Source organism: Gekko japonicus, unplaced genomic scaffold, assembly GCF_001447785.1.
Source record: "Gekko japonicus isolate JY-2015 unplaced genomic scaffold, Gekko_japonicus_V1.1 scaffold67, whole genome shotgun sequence".
Taxonomy (NCBI): Eukaryota; Metazoa; Chordata; class Lepidosauria; order Squamata; family Gekkonidae; genus Gekko; species Gekko japonicus.
The window spans coordinates 2,107,599-2,128,731 of NW_015161948.1; the positions used below are offsets into that span (position 1 = coordinate 2,107,599).

The 21,133-nt window shown below is 45.2% G+C and overlaps 1 protein-coding gene across 3 annotated transcripts in view; it reads right to left on the reverse strand.

Annotated features, from left to right (window-relative positions):
• The window catches only part of PECAM1 (platelet/endothelial cell adhesion molecule 1), a 79,792-nt gene that overhangs the window by 40,141 nt on the left and 18,518 nt on the right, over nucleotides 1-21,133 (reverse strand). For 2 of the 3 annotated variants that reach the window (XM_015429412.1, XM_015429411.1), the window contains exons 7-13: nucleotides 20,274-20,549; nucleotides 17,445-17,726; nucleotides 13,979-14,083; nucleotides 11,633-11,660; nucleotides 10,622-10,695; nucleotides 7,552-7,608; nucleotides 4,826-4,894 (exon numbers count right to left, since the gene is read on the reverse strand). In XM_015429412.1, coding sequence (XP_015284898.1) covers nucleotides 4,826-4,894; nucleotides 7,552-7,608; nucleotides 10,622-10,695; nucleotides 11,633-11,660; nucleotides 13,979-14,083; nucleotides 17,445-17,726; nucleotides 20,274-20,549 — 891 coding nt within the window. The remainder of the gene's footprint in view (nucleotides 1-4,825; nucleotides 4,895-7,551; nucleotides 7,609-10,621; nucleotides 10,696-11,632; nucleotides 11,661-13,978; nucleotides 14,084-17,444; nucleotides 17,727-20,273; nucleotides 20,550-21,133) is intronic. The other variant, XM_015429413.1, reaches the window with a different exon arrangement.

Here is a 21,133-nt window from a genome sequence, read left to right on the forward strand (position 1 = left end):
CCCCTCCCCACCCACCCGGCGGCAGCGTTCGCAGAGCGTCTTTCGGGGGGGATTTTAACATCCCCCCGAATTTTTTTTAACTTTTTTTATTTTTGTGCACACGTGGGGACTGGCCCACGTGTGCACAAACCTTCCCCAGCCCCCCAGCTGCCCCCTCCGTGCTGATTTAAGTATCAGCACGGAGGGGGCAAGTTGGGAATTAGATATATAGATACTATGAAAAACCCTTGTTTTGCTGACCCTCTTGTGCCACTGATTAGCAGTGTTTTTCTTCCACAAAAAACCAACACCATTAAACCCATACTTATGTTTGGCCATTCTAAATATGGATCAGATTTCTTATGCTTACAGTGCATCTCCACCTGAATATCTAGATTGGCAGCACCAGGGAGTCTTGCCTCCACCATGGATGTCTGGGACAAATAAAGGAAGGATTTATATCTCTAACCTCCCTCTTTTTCTCCTAATGGTTTATTATGGATGTCTCATACAAACTACATGTCAGATGTTGTAGAGCCTTGAGCCCACAACCAGGGATAGCTTTGCTCTGTGTGCCAGCTGAGGTGCCTGTGAGGGAGAACTGAAGGCCCAGCCTCTTGCACTGTGTTGTCCTCCTCAGGATGGCCACTAGAGGAAGCACACTCTGAAAGGAACAGTTGACTGAAGTATCTAATAAATACATGTTTATAGGTATAAAACAGCTGTCTCTTGGTTAGGCTCTTCATTCTGAAAACCTTATCTGTACAATTAAAGCTGGGCTTAAATCCTGGTTCCTTGTGTCACCGTGTTTTAACCCCCTGTTTTGTCTCTGCCTTGGACTGTCTTGTGGATTCTGATCTTGCCATGCTTCTGCCTAACCTTGGACCAGCACCATCCCATTGGTTCCCAACTTCTAGCCTGACCCTGACTTTAATTTTGCTGTCCCTTGCAGGCCTATTACTGATTTCTGACACACACGCCCAACACACACACTACTTGATTTCTGACTTGAATTTTTCTCTTTTGGTGATGGTGGGGGGGGGTACAGCCAGCATTGCACAGCAATGAGGGAGCTAGCGTAGTGTAGTAGTTAAGACTAGAGCAATGGACTCTAATCTGGAGAACCGGGTTCAATTCCGCCCTCTTCCACTTGAAGCCAAGCTGAGTTACCTTGGGTTAGTCACAGCTCTCCCAGCCCATAAAAACCAAGCTTAGCTCGCTGCATAACACTACAAAGGAGCTAGAGTTTCAGGGTGCCAGACAACCCTAGGATCTCCTAGCTATACCACACACAATGCCATAGGATAATTTAAATTTTTGCACAGCAACATCACTTCAGGCTATGTAGCTGGAACAGATGTCAAGGCATCACCACAACTCTCTAGCAATCCCCCAAAACTCTGTGGTCTCCTGGGCAACAGCAGTGGACTGGAGGTGGAGAGCAGGAGGTCTCCCACCATTCCCCTGTCCACCCCAAGACAATCCTTTCATTCAGGTGTCTGCAACTTACGCTGTACAGCCAAATGAGGTTTAGTACAGAACCAACTTTTGCTTTTCAAAAAATAAAGGAAACCTTGATTTAGGATATTTATATGCAACTCTCCTCTTGTTACAAGCTAGTGTGACCAAGTAAAATTCATCAAGGACCTAAAACATTCCCCTGCCCACACCAAGACAATCTTTTCATTCAGGGGTCTGCAGCTTATGCTGTACAGCCAAATGAAGTTTAGTACAGAACCAACTTTTGCTTTTCAAAAAATAAAGGAAACCTTGACTTAGGATATTTATATGCAACTCTCCTCTTGTTACAAGCTAGTGTGACCAAGTAAAATTCATCAAGGACCTACAACATTCCCCTGCTCACACCAAGACAATCTCTTTACTCAGGGGTCTGCAACTTACGCTGTACAGCCAAATGAGGTTTAGTACGGAACCAACTTTTGCTCTTCAAAAAATAAAGGAAACCTTGATTTAGGATATTTATATGCAACTCTTCTCTTGTTACAAGCTAGTGTGACCAAGTAAAATTCATCAAGGACCTACACATAGTGGGAAGGGCTATCAGCTGGAATGTCACCAGTTAGTCCATAGCTTAATGCCTTTTATGTAGGTGAATTTTTTTCTTAATAAACGGTGATTCAAACAGCTCCACCAAGCCTGTAAAACAATTGGAATGTGACATTCAGCCTGGGCGTGGGAGTATTCAGGCAGTTTTTTTTTTTTTTTAAAGGAAACATATGAGCATGACATTGGGGAGAAATTTTAACCTTGTAAGGCTTTATGTTTAAAATATCCAGTGAGGTCATCACAGCTCCAGGAAGGCCAGTGGAGGTTCCTGATGGGTGTGGCTCGAGTTTCTTGATAGACATTAGTGAAAAGTACTACTAACGGGGCACAATCTAATCTATTTATGATTTAAGGCTGCAATCTTATGCTTTCAATGGGTTTACACCAATGTTCCCTCTTAGCTGTCGAGTCTTTTGAGCAAAAATTCTACTTTGTGAGCTACTGGCATTAAAGTTGTGAGCAAGCGATTTGGATACTGCATAAATTAGTTTGCTCTGGAGCCATCCTTCCTGAGCGAAGACAAAAATGTGTGAGCCAGGGGCTAAAAAACTGTGAGCTAGCTCACATTAACTCATCTTAGAGGGAACACTGGTTTACACTCAATCAATCTGTATAATCTGGATTAAAATCAATCTGTAAAATCTGGATTGAAAATTAAGGGTATTGAAGTGCATGGTCAAAGTTTAAGTGCTATAGCCCTGCATCCACAATCTAAAATGGAAGTCCAAGGAGCTACATGACAAAACCTCTGAACCCAGAGAGAGTATTTACAAACGGGACATGAAAGTCACATTGAAATTTCGAATACAGTACTTGGATGTAAAGGAGACAGTGAAAGCAGTCTTTATAGCAGAAAAGGTCCAGCTGCTGAGAGATATTCAGTGTTCCAAAGGATGGCAGGAGAGTTGCTCCACAGCATTATCTGGAAAAATCTGATTGCATGTTGCTTCCCCAGTGCACCTAAAAATATTGTCATCTCCCAGAAGCTCAGAGACAGACAACAGTTTCATACAGCTGCTTATGTTTGCATGGAAGCTGAACTGCACATTGGGGATCTATGACAGGATCTCCTGAGACACATAGTTTAAACACAAAAAGCAGTTGTATGTGGGTGTAGGATCTAGATCAAAGCTATGGCACTGCAGCCAGGAGGGAAGTTAAGTGTTCTTGCTGCCCTGTTTCCCTGAGGCAAAACCCCCTCCATGTTAGATCCAGTAGGGAAAACAGATACATACAATACCGGTGTCTATCTTCTTGATCACTGGGCTTACTAGAAATTTTTGGGGGGGCAGGCTCCTCTTAGAAAATGGCAAAGAAGGAAAGAGTTAACATCCAACCAGGTGCTATAGCTCTGACCCATTCCACCCCTCCTTTTGAGTTTAAATTAGACGTCTGAAGGTCCAGTCACAAATTACACAAATAATGTGTAAGTTGATGCTTAGCTAGAATACATACTAGACCCAAACCCAGGTTCAAATCCCCGCTCTGTCATGAAACTTGCTGGGTGACCATGGGCCAGTCACTTACTCTGAGTTGAACATATCTCACTGGGCTTTTGTGAGGAAAACACCCCAGAGAAAAATCTCCCCTGAGCTCCTTGGAAGAAGGACGGGATAAAAATGTGCTAGACAGACATAGACCTTTCCCACATGGGTTATTGCCACAGGCTCAATGCTGTTGGGAAGTGGTTCCCCCCCCCCCCGGCATTCATCCACCTCCTGGGTTTCCAGCGTTCACCCACCCCCTGGATTCCCAGTCTCTTCCAAACCTGTTTTGCTGTGAATTTTCAGAAACATTGCAGCAAAACATGGGTGGCTGACACATGGGTGGCAGAGTCTGCACTTTCCCAGTCCTACCCATGCAGCAACCCTTTCCCCCTGCTTCAGTGGATTCCCCCTACAGCACCTGGGGGCTTTTTCAAGGATTTCCCCCCCCCCAATAATTGACATACCAATATACTGATGTAATGGTATATTACTATGTCAATTACCGGTAGAAAAATCCTGAAAAGACCCCCAGGTGGCATGGGGGTAGAGGGAATGGCCACCATGGGGACTGGGGAAATGTAGGGAACCCTGCCACACGGAAGCCCTTTTGCCATTGCACAGCATTGGCAGCTGCAGCAACAATGGGGTCTCTAAAGGAAGTCTTCATAGTACTGGAAGTGAATCATTCGCGTAGGGAAAAAAAAGGGGATTCTACAGCTGCAAACTGAGTCACAGTGAACTTTGCTAGAATCCGCAAACAACAAGGGCAGCCCTTTTCACTTGGTTGTCCAAGCACAAGACTCCTTCCATAGGCATATGGAAATACAGAGAAAACGATTGTGTCTTGCTCAGTGGTTAAGGGTGGGATTTTGATTTTGACTGTAGCGTGCGGACTGGCTCATTTGACTATGTAATCTTCCCTCATAATAGTTGCTCTCTGTTATGTGAGGCGTCATGTACACTTTTGCTCTCTGTCCCATCGAGGATGGGGGTGCATCTGCAATGAACACAGCTGGAGCCTGGAAACTGGACAGGATGGCCTAGATTTCCCTTCTAGATTTATGATTCTATAGGCAGGTGGCTATCAGAACCTGAAAGTGTGGGAAAAACAAGATATATTTAGAAGAAACATATGTTGGTCTTTGAAGCAAAGATTTTGTTTCTTCCTGTTTGCAGGCTTAAATCCTGCTCTTTCCAAAATGAATTGCAGAATTACCTTTGACCTCACTCATCACACGACAAGCCCCCTGCTATTCCTTTTATACAATTACACGAGAAAGCCATTTAATTACCTCTGTAGGGGTCAGGAACCGCCACTTCTACTTCAGTATACTCCACTTCAGTGTTCTCAAGGTCAGGTCCTGCCCCCAAAATAGCAAGAAGATGTTTTCTTTTATCTGAATCTACTAGGGGGTTGGGATGGGAGTTGTTTTGTTATCCCTGCTGCAAGCTATTCATGCTTTCATTGATGCAGGAACAAGGCCTGAGTTTGTCACTCTCCTGATGAGAAAATGCATGGATTTGATCTGCCCTCTGCCTGGTCCAAAAATCAGCAAATACCGTGCTACAGACGATTATAAAATATCTCAAATAATTTTAATATATTTTTTGATCTTCTCAGTGGCCCATTCTGCATCTAGCATTTGCTCTGCTGTTTTACCAAACCCACACTGGAACAGAAAAAGATGCGGCTCAAAACCACATTCAGATACACCAGGCCAATGCTGTACTGACTGCAGAGTCACCCCTGAACTGCCATATAACGGCCATAAATCTATGCAGACAGTACCATGAAAACGAGAGATCAAAGACAGTACCATGAAAACGAGAGAACAAAGGAAGTGAAACCAGCATGCAGGGGAATTTTCTGTTCCAACAGGGGTTTGGTAAAACAGCAGAGCGAATGCTAGGTGCAGAATGGGCCATTTCTTGAAAGCTATGCAGGGTCAGCCCTGGTTAGTAGATGGGAGACCACCAAGCAATCCAGGGTCACTATGCAGAGGAGACAATGGCAAACCACCTCCCTTAGTCTTTTTGCCTTGAAAACCCTTTGGAGTCACTACGAACTGGCTGCGACTTGACAGCAGTTCACACACACACACACACACACACACACACACACACTGCCACCTTTGGAATCTCTGACTCCCCACCATCAATGATAACAACTGTCCCAGACAGCTGGAGAGACGTTACTGATGCGTGTGGAGAGGAGGAGGAGGAGAAGCCATCACAGGTTGACCTGTCCTCGTCTTTAACAGATGTTGGAAAGCTGTACCACCTCATTCTGGCAAAACCTACCTTTGTCTTACAGGAAGGGCAAGGCAAACAGGGTTAACGAGGTACACATTAAACGAGGTTAAAAAAAAACATGCCAACAGTGTAAATAAAGCACTACTGCTTTTAAAGAGCTTGGCACTGCTGACAAATTATTTATTTACTGCATTCGTACCTCGCCTTTCTCCCCGATGGAGACCCGAAGTGGGAAGATCACACGGGTCGCCTGTCTGTTCTTTTCTTGTCACAACTATCCTGTGAGGTAGGTTAGGCTGAGAGCGTGTGACTCTTCCAAGGTCACCCAGAGAGCTTCTGTGGTAGAACGGGCATTTGAACCTGGCTTTCACAGACATTTTAACCTCTACACTATACTGGTGGATGTGGGATAGCTCTTCTTTCTCTTCCCTGGGAATATGGGCAACATCTTTGACTTGCTGTACACATGCATGGGAATGAGAGGGTAATGAAGTGGCAGGATGCTGAGATAGTACTACTTCTGACTGTGAGTGAAGAACTACCTTTCCCCTATATTAACAATTCCCCGAAAATGGCAAACCAGCACAGCCTGTGAATGGCTAAGCTTGGACCTTTCTGTCTGATGTGCTTTTAAAGAAAATTTGCGGGGGGCCATTCCACGGAGGACCATTACAAATGTGACACCCCTTCCACAGTCTCAAGTGGTATGGCCCACTTTGCCATCTCAAAGTTTTACCACCTCATTCTGCTGCATGTATAGACCACCAAGCACTAAGACTCCTTCAGCATCCAAACAATTTGTTGCAATTTAAAATGCAACCCTAGAAAATACATACAGGCTGTGGTCCCACTGGAGGCGTGGCGTCATCTAGCCACACCTCTATTTGCGATGGTTTAAATAGCTGCGGGAAGTTTTGATCAGGCACCCCCTCCTGAACTGGCTTCACGGTGTGCTCGCCCCTTGGTCAATTGTTCAGATTGTTGCAGCATCCTCTTTTTTCATCTTGGTATTTCACTCATGCACATAAGCATGTATCCAAAGCTCCGGCTCCTTTTTGACAGCTCCACAATCCATCTGCCAAGTACTCGGGCCCCTCTCAGTCACCTTCCCTTCACCTCTCTTCCATGGAACACTGGGGGGGGGGTAAAGTGCCAAGAGCACATGAGAGTAGTCCCATTGACCTCAGTGCATATACCCTTGTGTCAGCCATGGGATGCTCTCAAACAGCAACTCTGATGCAGAAACAGGAGAGGGGGTTGGGGGGGATTTGTCACTCAACAACATCTTCCCCTGGGATTCCCAATCCAGAATGACTACTTGGCCGTGGTGATTGACAACGTTGGGGTAATTATGCGCTTATGTGCACATAGCTACCTGATAAAAAAAAAGAATAACCAAAGGAGGCAGAAATGGAAGGGAAGGTTCAAACTTCCCAAAAGGCTTGACTTTGCAACAGGGGGGGGGTTCATATGTCGGGAAATGTGGGGTGGAAGTGCTGGCATATGTAAATACCAGACTTTCCCTGGAGTCAGCAAACGCCGCTTCCAGCATGCGCCGAACCTGGGTGCTGACAACTGGGGCATGGAAGACAGATGTTGTTGTCTGATCATGCTCTTTATATCCACAAGGGTACTGGGATGATATCGGTGCGCACTGCTCATGTGACCACAACCACAGATAAAATAAAATTGCACCAAACAGGTCCCCAAAGAACGAGTAATTAGTGACAAAGGTATTTAGAAATGAAAATCAAACTGAAATTACCTTTATTGTCTTCTTTTGATTTCACATGGTTTTCACCTTCTTCTTTATAGCCTGGTCCTAAAGAAACCCAAGACATATACCAACAATAACTGCCAACGCTTGGTAAACTTGATGTTTTAAAAGACCCAGACACCATTTGAAGAGGAAACGATGCCAGTATTGATTAAAAGCCTAGCCACTACACACCTACTGTTCATGCCCTTGTTCTGAGACACTGGTTTTTGCTTTCAATCCAGAGACTGAAACTGGTTTATTACCCTAGGGTAGGCATTAGTTTGAAAGCAAAACTGTGATTAGAGGTAGCTGTGATTACTCTGGTCCAGATATCAAAGTTGAAGATAAGTAGGGAATGAGGGGGGAATTCACAAAGTTTGGGGGAGAAAAGAAGACTCCAGTTCGCTGCCAATCACACCAGACTTCGACAACTGGATAGTATGTTGTCTGAACTAGGCCCTAGGAAACAAATATATGGAGTAGTCTGCCCTCCTTCCTGTGTTCTCCTATTTGAATGTTAACAACAAGGTTAGTCTACTCTAATTCTTAATGTTGTGTTCTAGGGTTTATTCCTATGCTGTTTGAATTGCACTCTGGTATCCTAGTTCTCTCATTCTATTGGCTGTCTAATAAAGACCACCCATTGGTTCTGAAGCCTCCTAAAGTAACCAGTTTCTCTGCTTAGGTCCAATCAGACCTTATGTATATTGTATATAGTTTACTGTTGAAATTGTATAAGTTTGAGTGCCGCTCTTTGCGGAGCAGTCCGGAGCCGAGCAATGTTCTGAATAAAGCTTTCTTCGTTTGACCATCGTCTCCTGCCTCAATACTTAAAACTTAACATCACCTAAAAGTTGCCCACTTCAAAATGAGCCAGGGATCTGAAGATACAGATGCATGATATGGTAGTTGGCTCTCCATACCACTATTCAAAATGGCTATGGGGGAAGGGAGGCAGTCAGCTGGTGAATCACTGTTTCCCCAGTAGTGTAGAACTGTGGTAAGCTGTCCCTGTGGTAATCAGTCTTTGGGTACTGGGAGATGCAAGCTGGGGCCGGGACTTACCCCAGGGTCCTCTTTGCGGTGCCGCAGGGAAGGGAGAGGGAAAAGGCTGCCATGGTGTCCTGGCTGGGTAGAGGAGGCAGGGGTGGTGATGAGTGTGGGAAGCTGGCGCTCTCCCTATCCGATGCCAGGCTTATCAACAAGCCTGGGATGGCTGGGTGGGTAGGGGTGTCCAGGCTGCTACTAACCCCCCACCCACCATCTCACCAGCATTGGAAGAACAGTATCACCATCCCATCCCTTTAATAAGGAGCTTTATGGATTTGCATGCGGATTGGTTTACATTTTATATCTCCCTTGTCACAACTGGTGGTTTCATCATGGGTCCGGATCCTTTCTCAGGAAAGGCAGCTTGTGTGCCCATTTTCCTGAGTGTGGAGATCCCCTGAAGGGATCTTGGCATGAGGGTTGATTGGTAAGCCCAGCCCAGGAGCAAGGCCAGGGATTACCCTCACAGGGGAGACCACCAGTGCTTGGAGCAAGGTTGTAGCCAGGAATTTTTCGGGGGGGGGTGTGTGCTGGGGCACCAGGGGCACTAATTAAATTAAATTAAGTTAACATGCCTCCCAAAGAGCAGTCAGGCCTCCCGTGGCTGAGGGTGGCCCGGCCTGGCACCAGTCAGTTTGCCCTGTCAGGGAGGTTAGTGGTGGGCCCACAGGGCATGGCCAGGCAAGGGGAGGAGGGAGGTGCCCAGAAGAGCAATGCTGGGCTTGTGGCCACCGCTGCACCTAGGGATGCTGAGGCTGCTATCTCCCATGGCCTGGGCCTGTTGCTGATGTGTCCCAGCCAGCTCTGTGGCCTGTGAGGCAGCTGCCTGGAAAAAAGCTCTGCCCCCCCACTGTGGGGATTTGTTGTGGCCTGGACCCGCTTGCAGCTGTCAGCCGAGAAGAGAGGGCCTGGTTCTTGGTTGCATGATGGGAGCTAGGGGGCACTTCAGGGGTCTTCTTGCATGAGGGGCATTGCAGATTGGGTAAAATATGTCACCCCAAACACCCCACCACTGGCTACGGCCCTGGCTTGGAGGTAGATTGGAGGAAGTGTGGGCTAATAAACTGGAGCTTTATCCCAATGGGATGGAATTTATACTGGGGAATGGAAGGATTCAACCAGGGATTTAAGGCATAACCACTTCTGGATGCAGTTGCACTACTCTTGAAGAAACAGGTCTGCAGTTTGGGGGTGCTCTTGGAATGAGGCCTACTGCTGAATAAGCAGGTGAAAGTTGTGGCCGGGAGTGCCTTTTGCCAACTTTGGCTGCTCAGCCAGCTGTGCTCTTATGTGGGCAGAAAAGATATGGCCACTGTAACACATGCCCTGGTTACATCTAGATTAGATTACTGCAATGCACTATGTGGGGCTGCCCTTGAAAGGTTTTCAGAAACTTCAATTGGTGCAGAATGTTGCAGGGCTTTCTTGGTTATGGCACCAAAACTGCAGAATTCTCCCCCCAAGGATACTTGTCTATCCCCTTCTGATCTTTTGCTAGCGGGTGAGACCTCTTTGTTTCATTTGACACCCTCTCAGAGATCCCTCCTTCCTGTGTATTGTAGCTGTTTTTAAATATTTTAATTATTTTTGTTTAGTTTTAGTGGTTAAGACATTTTAAAAATTATATTTTAATCTATTCACCAGCTTTGGTGGCCCAGGTGAAAGGCAGCTATGAGGGTCCCTCACACTTCCCTCCCTCAGAGGTAGATTTTCCCTTCAAAATTTTGTTCTGTGACTGAGCCATCCCAAGTAGCGTGGTTTCCTTCTTTGTCTTTAACAGACTGTCTATCCCACCTCTGCCACCAAAGCATACAAATTTTGTAAATAAAACAAATCATTGCAATATTTCTCATAACCCTTATTTCATTAAAATAGCAAAACAAAACACACTTTCAATATATTAATGAAAGTGTTAGGTCTGTCTAAGACATTGACCTGACTGAAAAGTGGAGGCACTAACTGCAGTATTTTCCTAGCCTAGATTTTTTTTAAAAAAATCTGAAATAGTAATTAAAAAATTCATTACCATAATACAATTCTCCATCATTATTCGTTCCCAGTGTCAGCTTTTCACCCATTGAATTGTTTGGTGGCATGGAGCTAGAAGCAAAGAAGATTAAGAAAAGCTTTGGTATTTTAGCAGTAGAAATCCTTTTAAAGGTTTGCCTTGCCTGTGACCATATAAATATAGTTACGGTTTGAAACAGAGAGCAAAGAATCCAAAAGAAATCACTGAGGATTTACAGATGCTACTCCCCCCCCAAAAAAAAAAAAGTACTCTTCACTCTGCTTTCAGACCATACAATGCTGGATTGAAAATAAATCCCAATGCTGAGCCATTGGTCTTCATGCTTTTATGATTTATGTGACCTAGTCATCTCTAACACATACAAATCACAATAGTTATTTTTTCCAAGCTATGAACTTTTCTATTAGAATAATGTGGGCCCCATGAAAGAACTGTAGCACCATGGACAAGGGAGGTTTTAGTAATTTTGGGGCTCTGGGCAATGCTCCCTCTAAGCTGTGGAGTCTTGTGAGCAAAAATTCTACTTTCTGAGCTACTGGCATTAAAGTTGTGAGTGAGCGATTTGGCTGCTGTATAGATTAGTTTGCTCTGGAGCCATCCTTCCTGAGCTAAGACAAAAATGTGTGAGCTGGAGGCTAAAAAACTGTGAGCTAGCTCACACTAACTCAGCTTAGAGGGAGCACTGTATGGGACCCCTGGGGCCAAACAAGGGTTGGTCTGAGCTCCCAATGGGGCAGGCATGAGTGACTGTCACTCACAGTGATCTCCATATAAGGCGGGTGCAAGCAGAGGCAGGACCTTTGTTCCCACCCAGTAGGGGTGGTGGGTGTTCAGGGCCTCCCCATCATGGGCCCCACTATTGGGACATTTCTATACAAGTTAACTTTCTAGCCCTCAATTTTAAGGTGCTATGGGGTCCAATAGTGCACATAAATAATCCTTGCATAGGGCAGTGAATATATGTCCACCACAAACATCTCACCATTAATAATAAGAAATACAACTTACCCATCCAACTCCATAGAAGTGCCTTTAGCTGCAAGTGGGGAGAAAATTAAAATTAGTTACTACAACTGTACTGCACGAATGGAAAGACAATTGTGTAAATAAATGGATGTTAGAAATGCAATTGACCCAGTCCAGTCAGGAGGTATATGCTGGATGAGTAACTGGGTGCTTTGTGCACTATTCCAAGCTGGATTTGGCAATGGCTTGTATTGGTCTGTGATCAATAATAACAGGCCTATGCTTATTAATCCACTGAGTTTATGCCTCATAGAATCATAGAATCATAGAGTTGGAAGGGACCTCCGGGGTCATCTAGCCCAACCCTCTGCACAATGCAGGAAATTCACAAATACCTCCCCCTCCACACCTGCAGTGACCACTATTTCACACCCAGAAGATGGCAAAAAAACCTCCAGGATCCCTGGCCAAACTGGCCTGGAGAAAAAATTGCTTTCTGACCCCAAAGTGGCAATCAGCATTTCATGGGCATGTAAGAAAGGGCCACAAGAACTAAGCACTGATGCAACCCTTCCTGCCCTCCCTCTCATGATCTGCCTCAGTGCACAGAATCAGCATTGCTGTCAGATGGCTGTCTAGCCTCTGTTTGAAAACCTTCAAAGAAGGAGAGCCCACCACCTCCTGAGGAAGCCTGTTCCACTGAAGAACCACTCTGTCAGGAAGTTCTTCCTAATGTTTAGCTGAAAGCTCTTCTGATTTAATTTCAACCTGTTGGTTCTGGTCCAACCTTCTGGGGCAACAGAAAACAACTCTGTACCATCCTCTATATGACAGCCCTTCAAGTACTTGAAGATGGTTATCATGTCACCTCTCAGTCGTCTCCTCTCCAGGTTAAACATACCCAGCTCCTTCAACCTTTCCTCATAGGACTTGGTCTACAGACTTCTCACCACCTTCGTTGCCCTCCTCTGGACACATTCCAGCTTGTCTATATCTTTCTTATATTGTGGTGCCCAAAACTGAATGTGCATATTGGTAAAAGGCACATCCTGGAAAAATCTTTCAAGGCACGTTGCATTTTAATTGTGATCACAGATATAAATACAAAAAATGAAACTAAGAAACCTCTGAAATCATAGCAAGGCTATCATGAACGCTAATGTCTCTCACTCACTTCACTAGGGATGCCAGTCTCCAGGTCAGGCCCGGGGATCCCCAGAATTACAGCTCATCTACAGACTACACAGATCAGTTCCCCTTGAGGAAATGGATGCTTCGGAGGGTTGACTCTCTGGCATTGTACCTCACTGAGGTTACTGTCCTCCTCCATCCCCACCCCCAAATCTAGTTTCCAAACCTGGATCTGGCTACCCGACACCCCCATTCCCCACCGGTGGTCAGGGGGACCTGGCAACTCTACTAATTCACTGTATATGTTTTCCATACCTTAACAAATCAAAAAGTCCAGAACCACATTGTTTTGAGCAAAAATATTGATATTTTAATCTGAATAGCACTATTCAGATGGTTAAGGCCAACATCAATTGGTAGATTAAATCGATCAGAAAATTTGCTTGCATTCTGAACCTGTGAACGAAAACAGTCCGGAATATTGGGCTGGATTCTTTTCAATCAGTTCAACCAGTTAAAGGTGAAGGAAGGTTCTGCATTCAGCTGAGCAGAGCAGCAGTACTAGCCAATCCATCATTTTCTGTACAAACAGAAGACCTCATCCCCCTTTACAAAGAGTCTCTCCCTTTACAAAGCTGTGACTGGCACAGAGGATACCTGAGGTATTTGGATCATCAGAAGCTTTCATAAATGGAATAGCAACTTGAATAAGATTCTGTTATAACCTGATACAAACATAGGCTTGGATCTGTCTAAAATTTCTGCAGATGGAAAGAGTTCCTTCCATATAGCATGACTTTCCTGCCTCCCCACTCCCACTGCAACCAAAAATGTCCTTCAAAATCCCGTTCTTGGGAGATAAAAATAGATTGAGGTGGCGATGGGAGGGGAGAGTTGGAGCCAACTGTAGCAGGGGAGAAATCAGCAAAAATCATCTCCCTTGCATCCTTGCAAATTTTAGGCAAGATCCAACTGAAAATGCTGCCTGATCTTCTGATTTCAATTACAATATTGTGTGAACCCAAAAGGTTTGCATGCACCTTCCCTCTTCCTTTTCTACTTTGGGGAATGAATTATTTGCAGCTAACCCTGGTGCTGTCCTATGTCTACGCTGGCATTTTTACCAGTTCTGGTGAGTTTCAGACCATAGTTTGCAACTGGAGGGTGGAAGCCTGAAGGGCACTCCCAGTGAGGAGGACAAGATGGGTTTCTGTGCTATTCAATGAACAATTGCAAGTGAAATAAAATATTTTTTACCTTTTCCCTTCTTTCTGAAGTACCACCAGAAAGTACCACCCATGCCAAGGAGGATTACCACAACAAATAATGCAATGAGCCATTTCTTCCACGAAGCCAGAATGACTAGAAGTCAGGAGAAAAATAGGTCAGGATTCGCAAACATGGGTTCATAAATCCACTTCCTTTAAGTTCGGTGCTCATCAGAGAATCAGGGATACCAAACTATACCACTGAGAATGAACTGCACAAATATGGCCAGCCTAACAGATCATTGCCACCAGGAACCTCTTCTTTTGCTACTTTGATAGCACAGTTGCTGCTCTCCAGCAGTTTATTTATTTAAAACATTTGTTAGCCGCCTTCCTCCCATGCAGAACTCAAGGAGGCTTACAATGTAAGTACAATGGTTATTTAAAAACACACACACATTGAAACACACATGAGACTGAGTCAGACCATCGGTCGGTCAAGGTCACTATTGTCTACTCAGACTGGCAGTGGCTTTCCAGGGTCCCAGGGAGAGGTCTTTTACATCTCTTGCTACATGATCCTTTCCACTGGATATACCAGGGACTGAACCTGTGACCTTCTGCAGGCAAAGCAAAGGCTCTTTCACTGAGCCACAACCCCTCCCAACACAATAAAGCACAGTAAAACAATAATTATTTGGGGGAAAAACACACACATAAAAGGTCACAATTTAATTGTTCCATTTCATGCTATGCTGGTAATTTCAGCACAAGGAAGGTTATGTAGATGGAGCTTACAACATGTCACAGTAGCATTGCCCTCCTGCTACTGGAATGGCCAGTCTCCCTGATGCCTGCCTCTGCCAAAACATTCTCTCTTATTCTTATATTAACAGAGAAGTGTGAAACAGAGCCATATAGGAGACGCAGCTATTCCACTCCTGTGACATTGGAACTGTCCCTTGCATTTTTGCTTGATTCAGGATGCCTGTATACTTCCACCTGGTGTAAATATTAGATCTGGAAGGGCCACTTGAAGTTGGAAAGATGGCACAAGGGAAAGATTTAAATCCCTTTCCTCCTGCTCCAGTCCAAACTGGTTCCATAAAAAAAAAATTACAGGAGATCTGATCATGGATCCTTTCGTATCTTGTCTGGCATGGCCTTCAAAAGGATATATGAGTAGATCTATTAATATGTGGCATCCATCATGCACATTTGAAAGTTGCAATATTCTACATGAACCATTACATTTGGAGTAAATTTCATCACAGCAGCTACTGGATATGAAGTAAACATATTCTGAGGGACTGTACAGGGAATAAGAACTCAAAAAGAGCCCTGCTGGATCAGAGCAGTGGCTCATCACACAGCAGCCAACTAATTGCCCTGGAGGACCAGTCAAAAGGGCATAGAGGGCCATGATGTGGCCTCAGCAATACATTTTAATTTTCTGAAATGTGGAAACACTCTTCTCTTGCTTCTGCTGTAGACATTGCTTTTTTTCCTTTTGCACGTCTCTGTATTAAATTGATTTTCAGAATTTTCACAACACCTTAGGAGGTGCCAGCTAACATCCAAATCCTTGCTCCAGATTCGCTTTGACAAAGATGTGCATGTATTTTATATGAGTGGTATTGCTGCTGTGGGGTAGCGCTCATGCTATCACTGGTAACAATTTCCCCATTCTCATAATACTGTCGTTTCTGAGTTCTTTTTCAAGAAGAATTCTTTTGTCAATAAAAGTTGAGCACGTTTCCATTTTAGTGACAAGCAAGTTTCCTTACTACCCTCCACAGAAAAGGGTTTCCTTTCACCTGCCATAATCTGCCCCACCTAAAAGTTTATGAGCCTCCAACTATCTCCATCATTAAAACATACATTCTCCCTTAAAAAAAGCAAACAAAGGCCCCGGCCAGACATGCCGGAAAACGCGGGGGGGAAGCGCGGCTATTTGCGCCGTCGCATTCTGTTGCGCTATTATGCGATCAGATGCAATGGCGGCTTCCCCGCAGCAAAGAGGACGACGGGGGAGGAAGCTGCGCGCTGGCGCGATCACACCGGGAGGCTTTCATAGGCGGCCCTTGGCAAAGCATTTGCTAGTACATGCGGTGTGCTAGTTTTTTACTGCACGGCTTTGGCGGTTTGCCACAGGTTTGCCGCAGGAGTGCTACGCCTCCCAGTTGTTCCCGTGTGATCACGCCTGGATACTCCGCGGGACTCCTGTGCCTTCAGAGGGACAAATGCTCCGTGTGACCGGGGCCAAACTAGCTTTTATTGTGGTGCAATGAAGGCTCCCCTCCAATGTGCTTTCACAATAAGCACACTTTTTTTTGCAAGTTCAGGGCTACTGCTACTATAGGGAACTCGGCCATTTATTAGGGTCATAGACCAGCAGAATAAAATAAACAGAATAACATACATGAACAGAGTGGCTACAAGAGCACCACAGGTTCCATACAGAATTAAGGGGGATCTCTTTCCCACTTCCTCCACATACACGAGGCTAGCCCAATCTCATCAGTTCTTGAAAGATAAGTAGGGTTGGCTCTGGTTAGTATTTATATGGGAGACCTCCAAGGAATACCAGGGTTGCTATGTAGAGGCAGGCAATGGTGAACCACCTCTGAACATCTCTTGCCTTGAAAACCCTACGGGGTTGCCATAAGTCAGTTGTGACCTGATGACACTTTCCACCACTACGGTAGGGTGATTAAATGCTGTGAAAGGCAGGGTTCCTAGAAAAGTAAACATCATATGCTAAATATTGGAAGACCCCGGAAACCCCTACGAAACAAGAATATATAAATAAAGTTTTAGAGGCAGCGGAAATGGACAAACTGACTTTCTTGATAAAAGGTCTCCTGGACTCTACATTTCAGAACACTTGGTCACGATTTTATAGCTGGTATAACAACTATATATAAGCAGAAATAATTAAAGATAAATCCCAAGAAACTACAGTTTGCTCTATTTAACCCAACAAGGTAGAAATTTAATGATATTTACTCACAGTAAATAATTGCAGAAAATAATGTTAAGGCACAAGAAATGTATTAACTATATTAATGCCATGAATGTATTGTATGTATGTTTGTATGTCTGTTATGTTTGTTGGTATATGTTTGTAATATGTTGGAAAATCAATAAAAACCTGCCCTTTGGGGCAGTTAAAAAAAAAGGAAGAAAAGTAAAGTAAACATCATTAGGCATCCTTTCTCTCTTTCATGCATGTCAAACTCCACCTGCTGAAATGTCCACAGGATTTTTAGGAAACATAAACTTGTATCAACAAGCTTTCAAGGGTTCACCCACGGAATCCTGGGAACTGTAGGTTGGAGAGGGTTTGCTGGTGAAAGGGAATGGCCATTAAATCAGTATACCTCTGGAAGTGTAAATATGGTTTGAAAGATGCAGGAATCCTGTCTGCCCTAAAGGGCAAGCACGTGGATAGAATAGACACCCAGCCCCCTCCCTCAGTGGTTCTGCACAGTGAATCTATGAGCAAAACTTACTCTTGATGATGATTCGGTTGCTCTGTAACCGTGATTTTGCAGAATTGTCAGCTGTACAGAAGTACTTCCCTGCATCTTGGCTTGTAAGTCCCGGTTTGTGCCAAGTAGTAGCGTAGTTTTTATTTTCTGTTACCTTATGCAAAGAATGTGCTTCATTTTCTTTAAAAAAGTTGAACTCAATAAAAAAAGATCCCGAGGTAACAGAGCAAATCAGGAAAAGGTCTTGGCCATCTTCCAAGTCTCCATGTAAAAGGTTTCTCAAGCTTATTTTATAAACTGGCGCTGTGGATCAAATGCAAAGAAACAATTTAGACCAACTTATGAACCAATGTAGTAGAAGCACTTGGTTTTTTGGCAAATTCTTTATGTGCTGGCAGGACAGGAAAAGGGCAATCAGACAGAGAATTAGCTTATAACCAACATGAGCCCGCAAGTAATCACTGTCAGTATAATATATATGAGTACCATTATATGCTTATTTGAGAGCATTAATATGCTCTAGGTACTTTATGCAGGTACTTCTCCACTAGGGTTGCCAGCTCTGGGTTAGGAAATACCTGGAGATTTTGGGGGTGGAGCCTGGGGAGGGTGGGGTTTGGGGAGGGACTTCAGCTGTGTACAGTGCCATTGAGTCCACCCTCCAAAACAGCCATTTTCTCCAGGGGACCTGGAGAAAATCTTGGCTGTCTGGAGATCAATTATAATAGCAGGAGATCTCCAGGTGTCACCTGGAAGTTGGCAAGCCTATTCTCCACCTAGAGAAGTTTAGCCTATTCTCCACCTAGAGAAGTTCAGGAACAGGGCCTTCCTAGTGGCAACACCAAGGCTTTGAAGTTCCCTTTCCTTCATTTGAGGCCCACCCTTGTTGATTTTCCATGCACTGGTTCTGTTTCAATGGCCTTTCAATTTGCTTTGAATCAGTATCTGACCTCCTGTGATTAATCTTCTTGACCCAAATAGTTTTATTAGACATGGATTTAGATTGATCTTTAGATTGAAGGATGGAAATGCGGGAACAGGTGTACAGTCTGTTGTAGAGATAGTTACACTACCCCTGGAGGAACAAGTATGCAGTGTGGGGGGGTGTTCCTCTTCAATGTACTTGGAGAGGCAGCTGGAAGAATTCCATTTGGAAACCTTCCCCCCCCCCTCCAGCTTTGGCTAGTTTGACAAATGCAGTTGTTCCTGTTGAACTAGTGCATTGTTCCTCATCCGGGGATAAATCCAGATTAGCCTGTTGCAATTCAGGCTCTGTGGGGTGGCAGTCTGGAAGCTTCAGCTAGTACAAAATACAGCCGCTAGGATCCTTACTGGATCCTTCTGAAATGAACATACGTTCATTTTTAATACACAGCTATGCTGGCTTCCAATTTCCTTCCATGCTCAGTTCAAAGTGCTGGTTTCACAGAAATGAAAACTTTAAACAGCTTGGGCTCAAAGTACCTGAAGCAGTGTCTCTTCTCCTACATAAACCTGTCCAAGCTTGGAAATCCATGAGTAGGGCTTTCCTGCAGGAACCTGTGTAGTCTGAGGTGAGACCAAAGGAGACCCAAGGGAAGACCCTTTTGTTTGCCACCCTTGCATTGTAGACAGAGGTCATTTCGGGGGGGGGGATCGCAGGGGGATCGCAGTTCCCCCGGGTGAGGTACGGGGGGTGGGGCACATGACGAAGCCCCGCCCCCTGCTTCTGGCCGCCCCGCTTCCAGCCCTCCTTCAGCCAGGAGGAGGCAGGAGAAGAGGGAGGGTAAAGTCCACCGCCGGGCCCCTCATGGGGCTTGGCAGTGGAACTGCAAGGCCAGCGGCGGCAGCCGGGACCGTTGGGGGCAGGGTGTGTGGCCTTATGACACATTTCCGGTGATGTCAGGGGGTGTGGCCTTATGACACACTTCTGGTGATGTCAGGGGGTGTGGCATATGCTAATGAGTTATGCTAATGAGTTCCCCTAGCTCTTTTTCTACGAAACGACCCCTGATTGTAGAACTCCCTCCCTTGGGCTAGCAGTATCGCTGCAGGTCTTACAGAGAAATACATTTCTGTGTTGGAAGGTTTTGACTGAGTATTCAGATCACTACCTTCATTCTTTCTGTTATTGTATCCAATAGACGGTTTTATGATGAGGCTTTCAAATCTTTCATGATTGTCATTAGCTGGCTTGGCAGCCTCAGATGAATCAGGATGAAAAGGCTTCCTAAAATCCCAAAGGCTCAGTTCAGTTCAGTCATAAAATGATACCATTGTTTATTTTATTAGCTTTAGATTTAGCTTGCAGGCAATCATTTAAGTCTTTGCCTTACCAGATGCTGGTTTCATCACCAGTGTATTCCCCACTTCTCCAGCAGAGACCTGGACTGAAAAAATGACTGAAATACAAAATCCTTGGGCAGGTGAGAAGAAGAAGAAGAAGAAGAAGAAGAAGAAGAAGAAGAAGAAGAGATTGGATTTATACTCCACCCTTCACTTGGAGTCTCAGAGTGTCTTACAATCTCCTTCCCTTCCTCTCCCCACAACAGACACCCTATGAGGCAGGTGGGGCTGAGAGAGCTCTGAGAGAACTGCTCTTGAGAGAACAGCTCTGAGAGAACTGTGACTGACCCAAGGTCATTCAGCTGGTTGCATGTGGAGAAGTGGGGAAATGAATTCGGTTCTCCAGATTAGAGTCCACTGCTCTTAACCACTGCACCACTGGCAGGTCATTTGAATCAGGTGTAAAACTAATGGTCAGATGAAAAGCTTTTGAGAGCCAGACTTGGGCCCTGGATGTCCTTACTACAGAAACTTTGCAGCTGTAAAAATTCTCAGTCCTCTTATGTATGTATCTGAAGCACTTACTTATCACTGTGATGTTGAGCCCATTGCTCTGGAATTTCTTAGAATGGCCGTTTTTAGCTTCACATTTGTATTCTCCTTGACGGTGCTCCGTAGTCGCATTATCTTTAAACTCTGCTAGTACATCGTTTTCTACCTCAGTTTGGCCAATGGTTATGTTTCCTCTGTAGAGCGTATATGTTATAGGCAGAGTTCCATTCTCAGAATAGCAGCGTAAAACAAAGGGACGTCCCAACACTGCTCCTTCAGTAAAGAGGAAGCGTGGCTTCGAAACTGGAGCTAAAAAAGAAGAAAGCGTTACACGAGTGAATCTGTTAATAACCCATCTCATATTTCATTTATGGTATAATCCTAAAGGAAGACAAGAGTCACTGGAAAAGACAATAATGCTAGGAAAAGTTTAAGGTAGTAGTAAAAGAAGAAGACCCAACATGAGAAGGATTGACTCAATCAAGGTAGCACAGGCGCGTAATCTACAGGGGGGCTGAGGAGCGTCAGACCCTGCCGAACTTTTCAGGAAGGGGCTCAGCCTCCCCCGGGGGGCGCTTCTCCCTCCTCCCTCCACTCCCCCCTCCCTCCTTCCCTCAGCCCGGTGGCGTGGCCGAAGTCCGAAGATGGCGCCGGGCGGGGAGAGGGCCGGGACTCGCTTGGAAGAGCCCAGCAGGCGGAGGCGTGAGGCTCCCTTCCCTGCCCAGCCACCCGCCGGCACCCACAGGCTGGCAGGAGGAGCCGACAAGGCCAGAGCTCTATGCAAACTCCTCCCTGTGCCCCGCAGGTTCCGCTTTCCAGCACGCCCGGGGGCCAGTGCCAGGGTGCACTGAGGGCGCAGAGAGGCTCCGGCAATGAGCACAGCCCAGCACAGT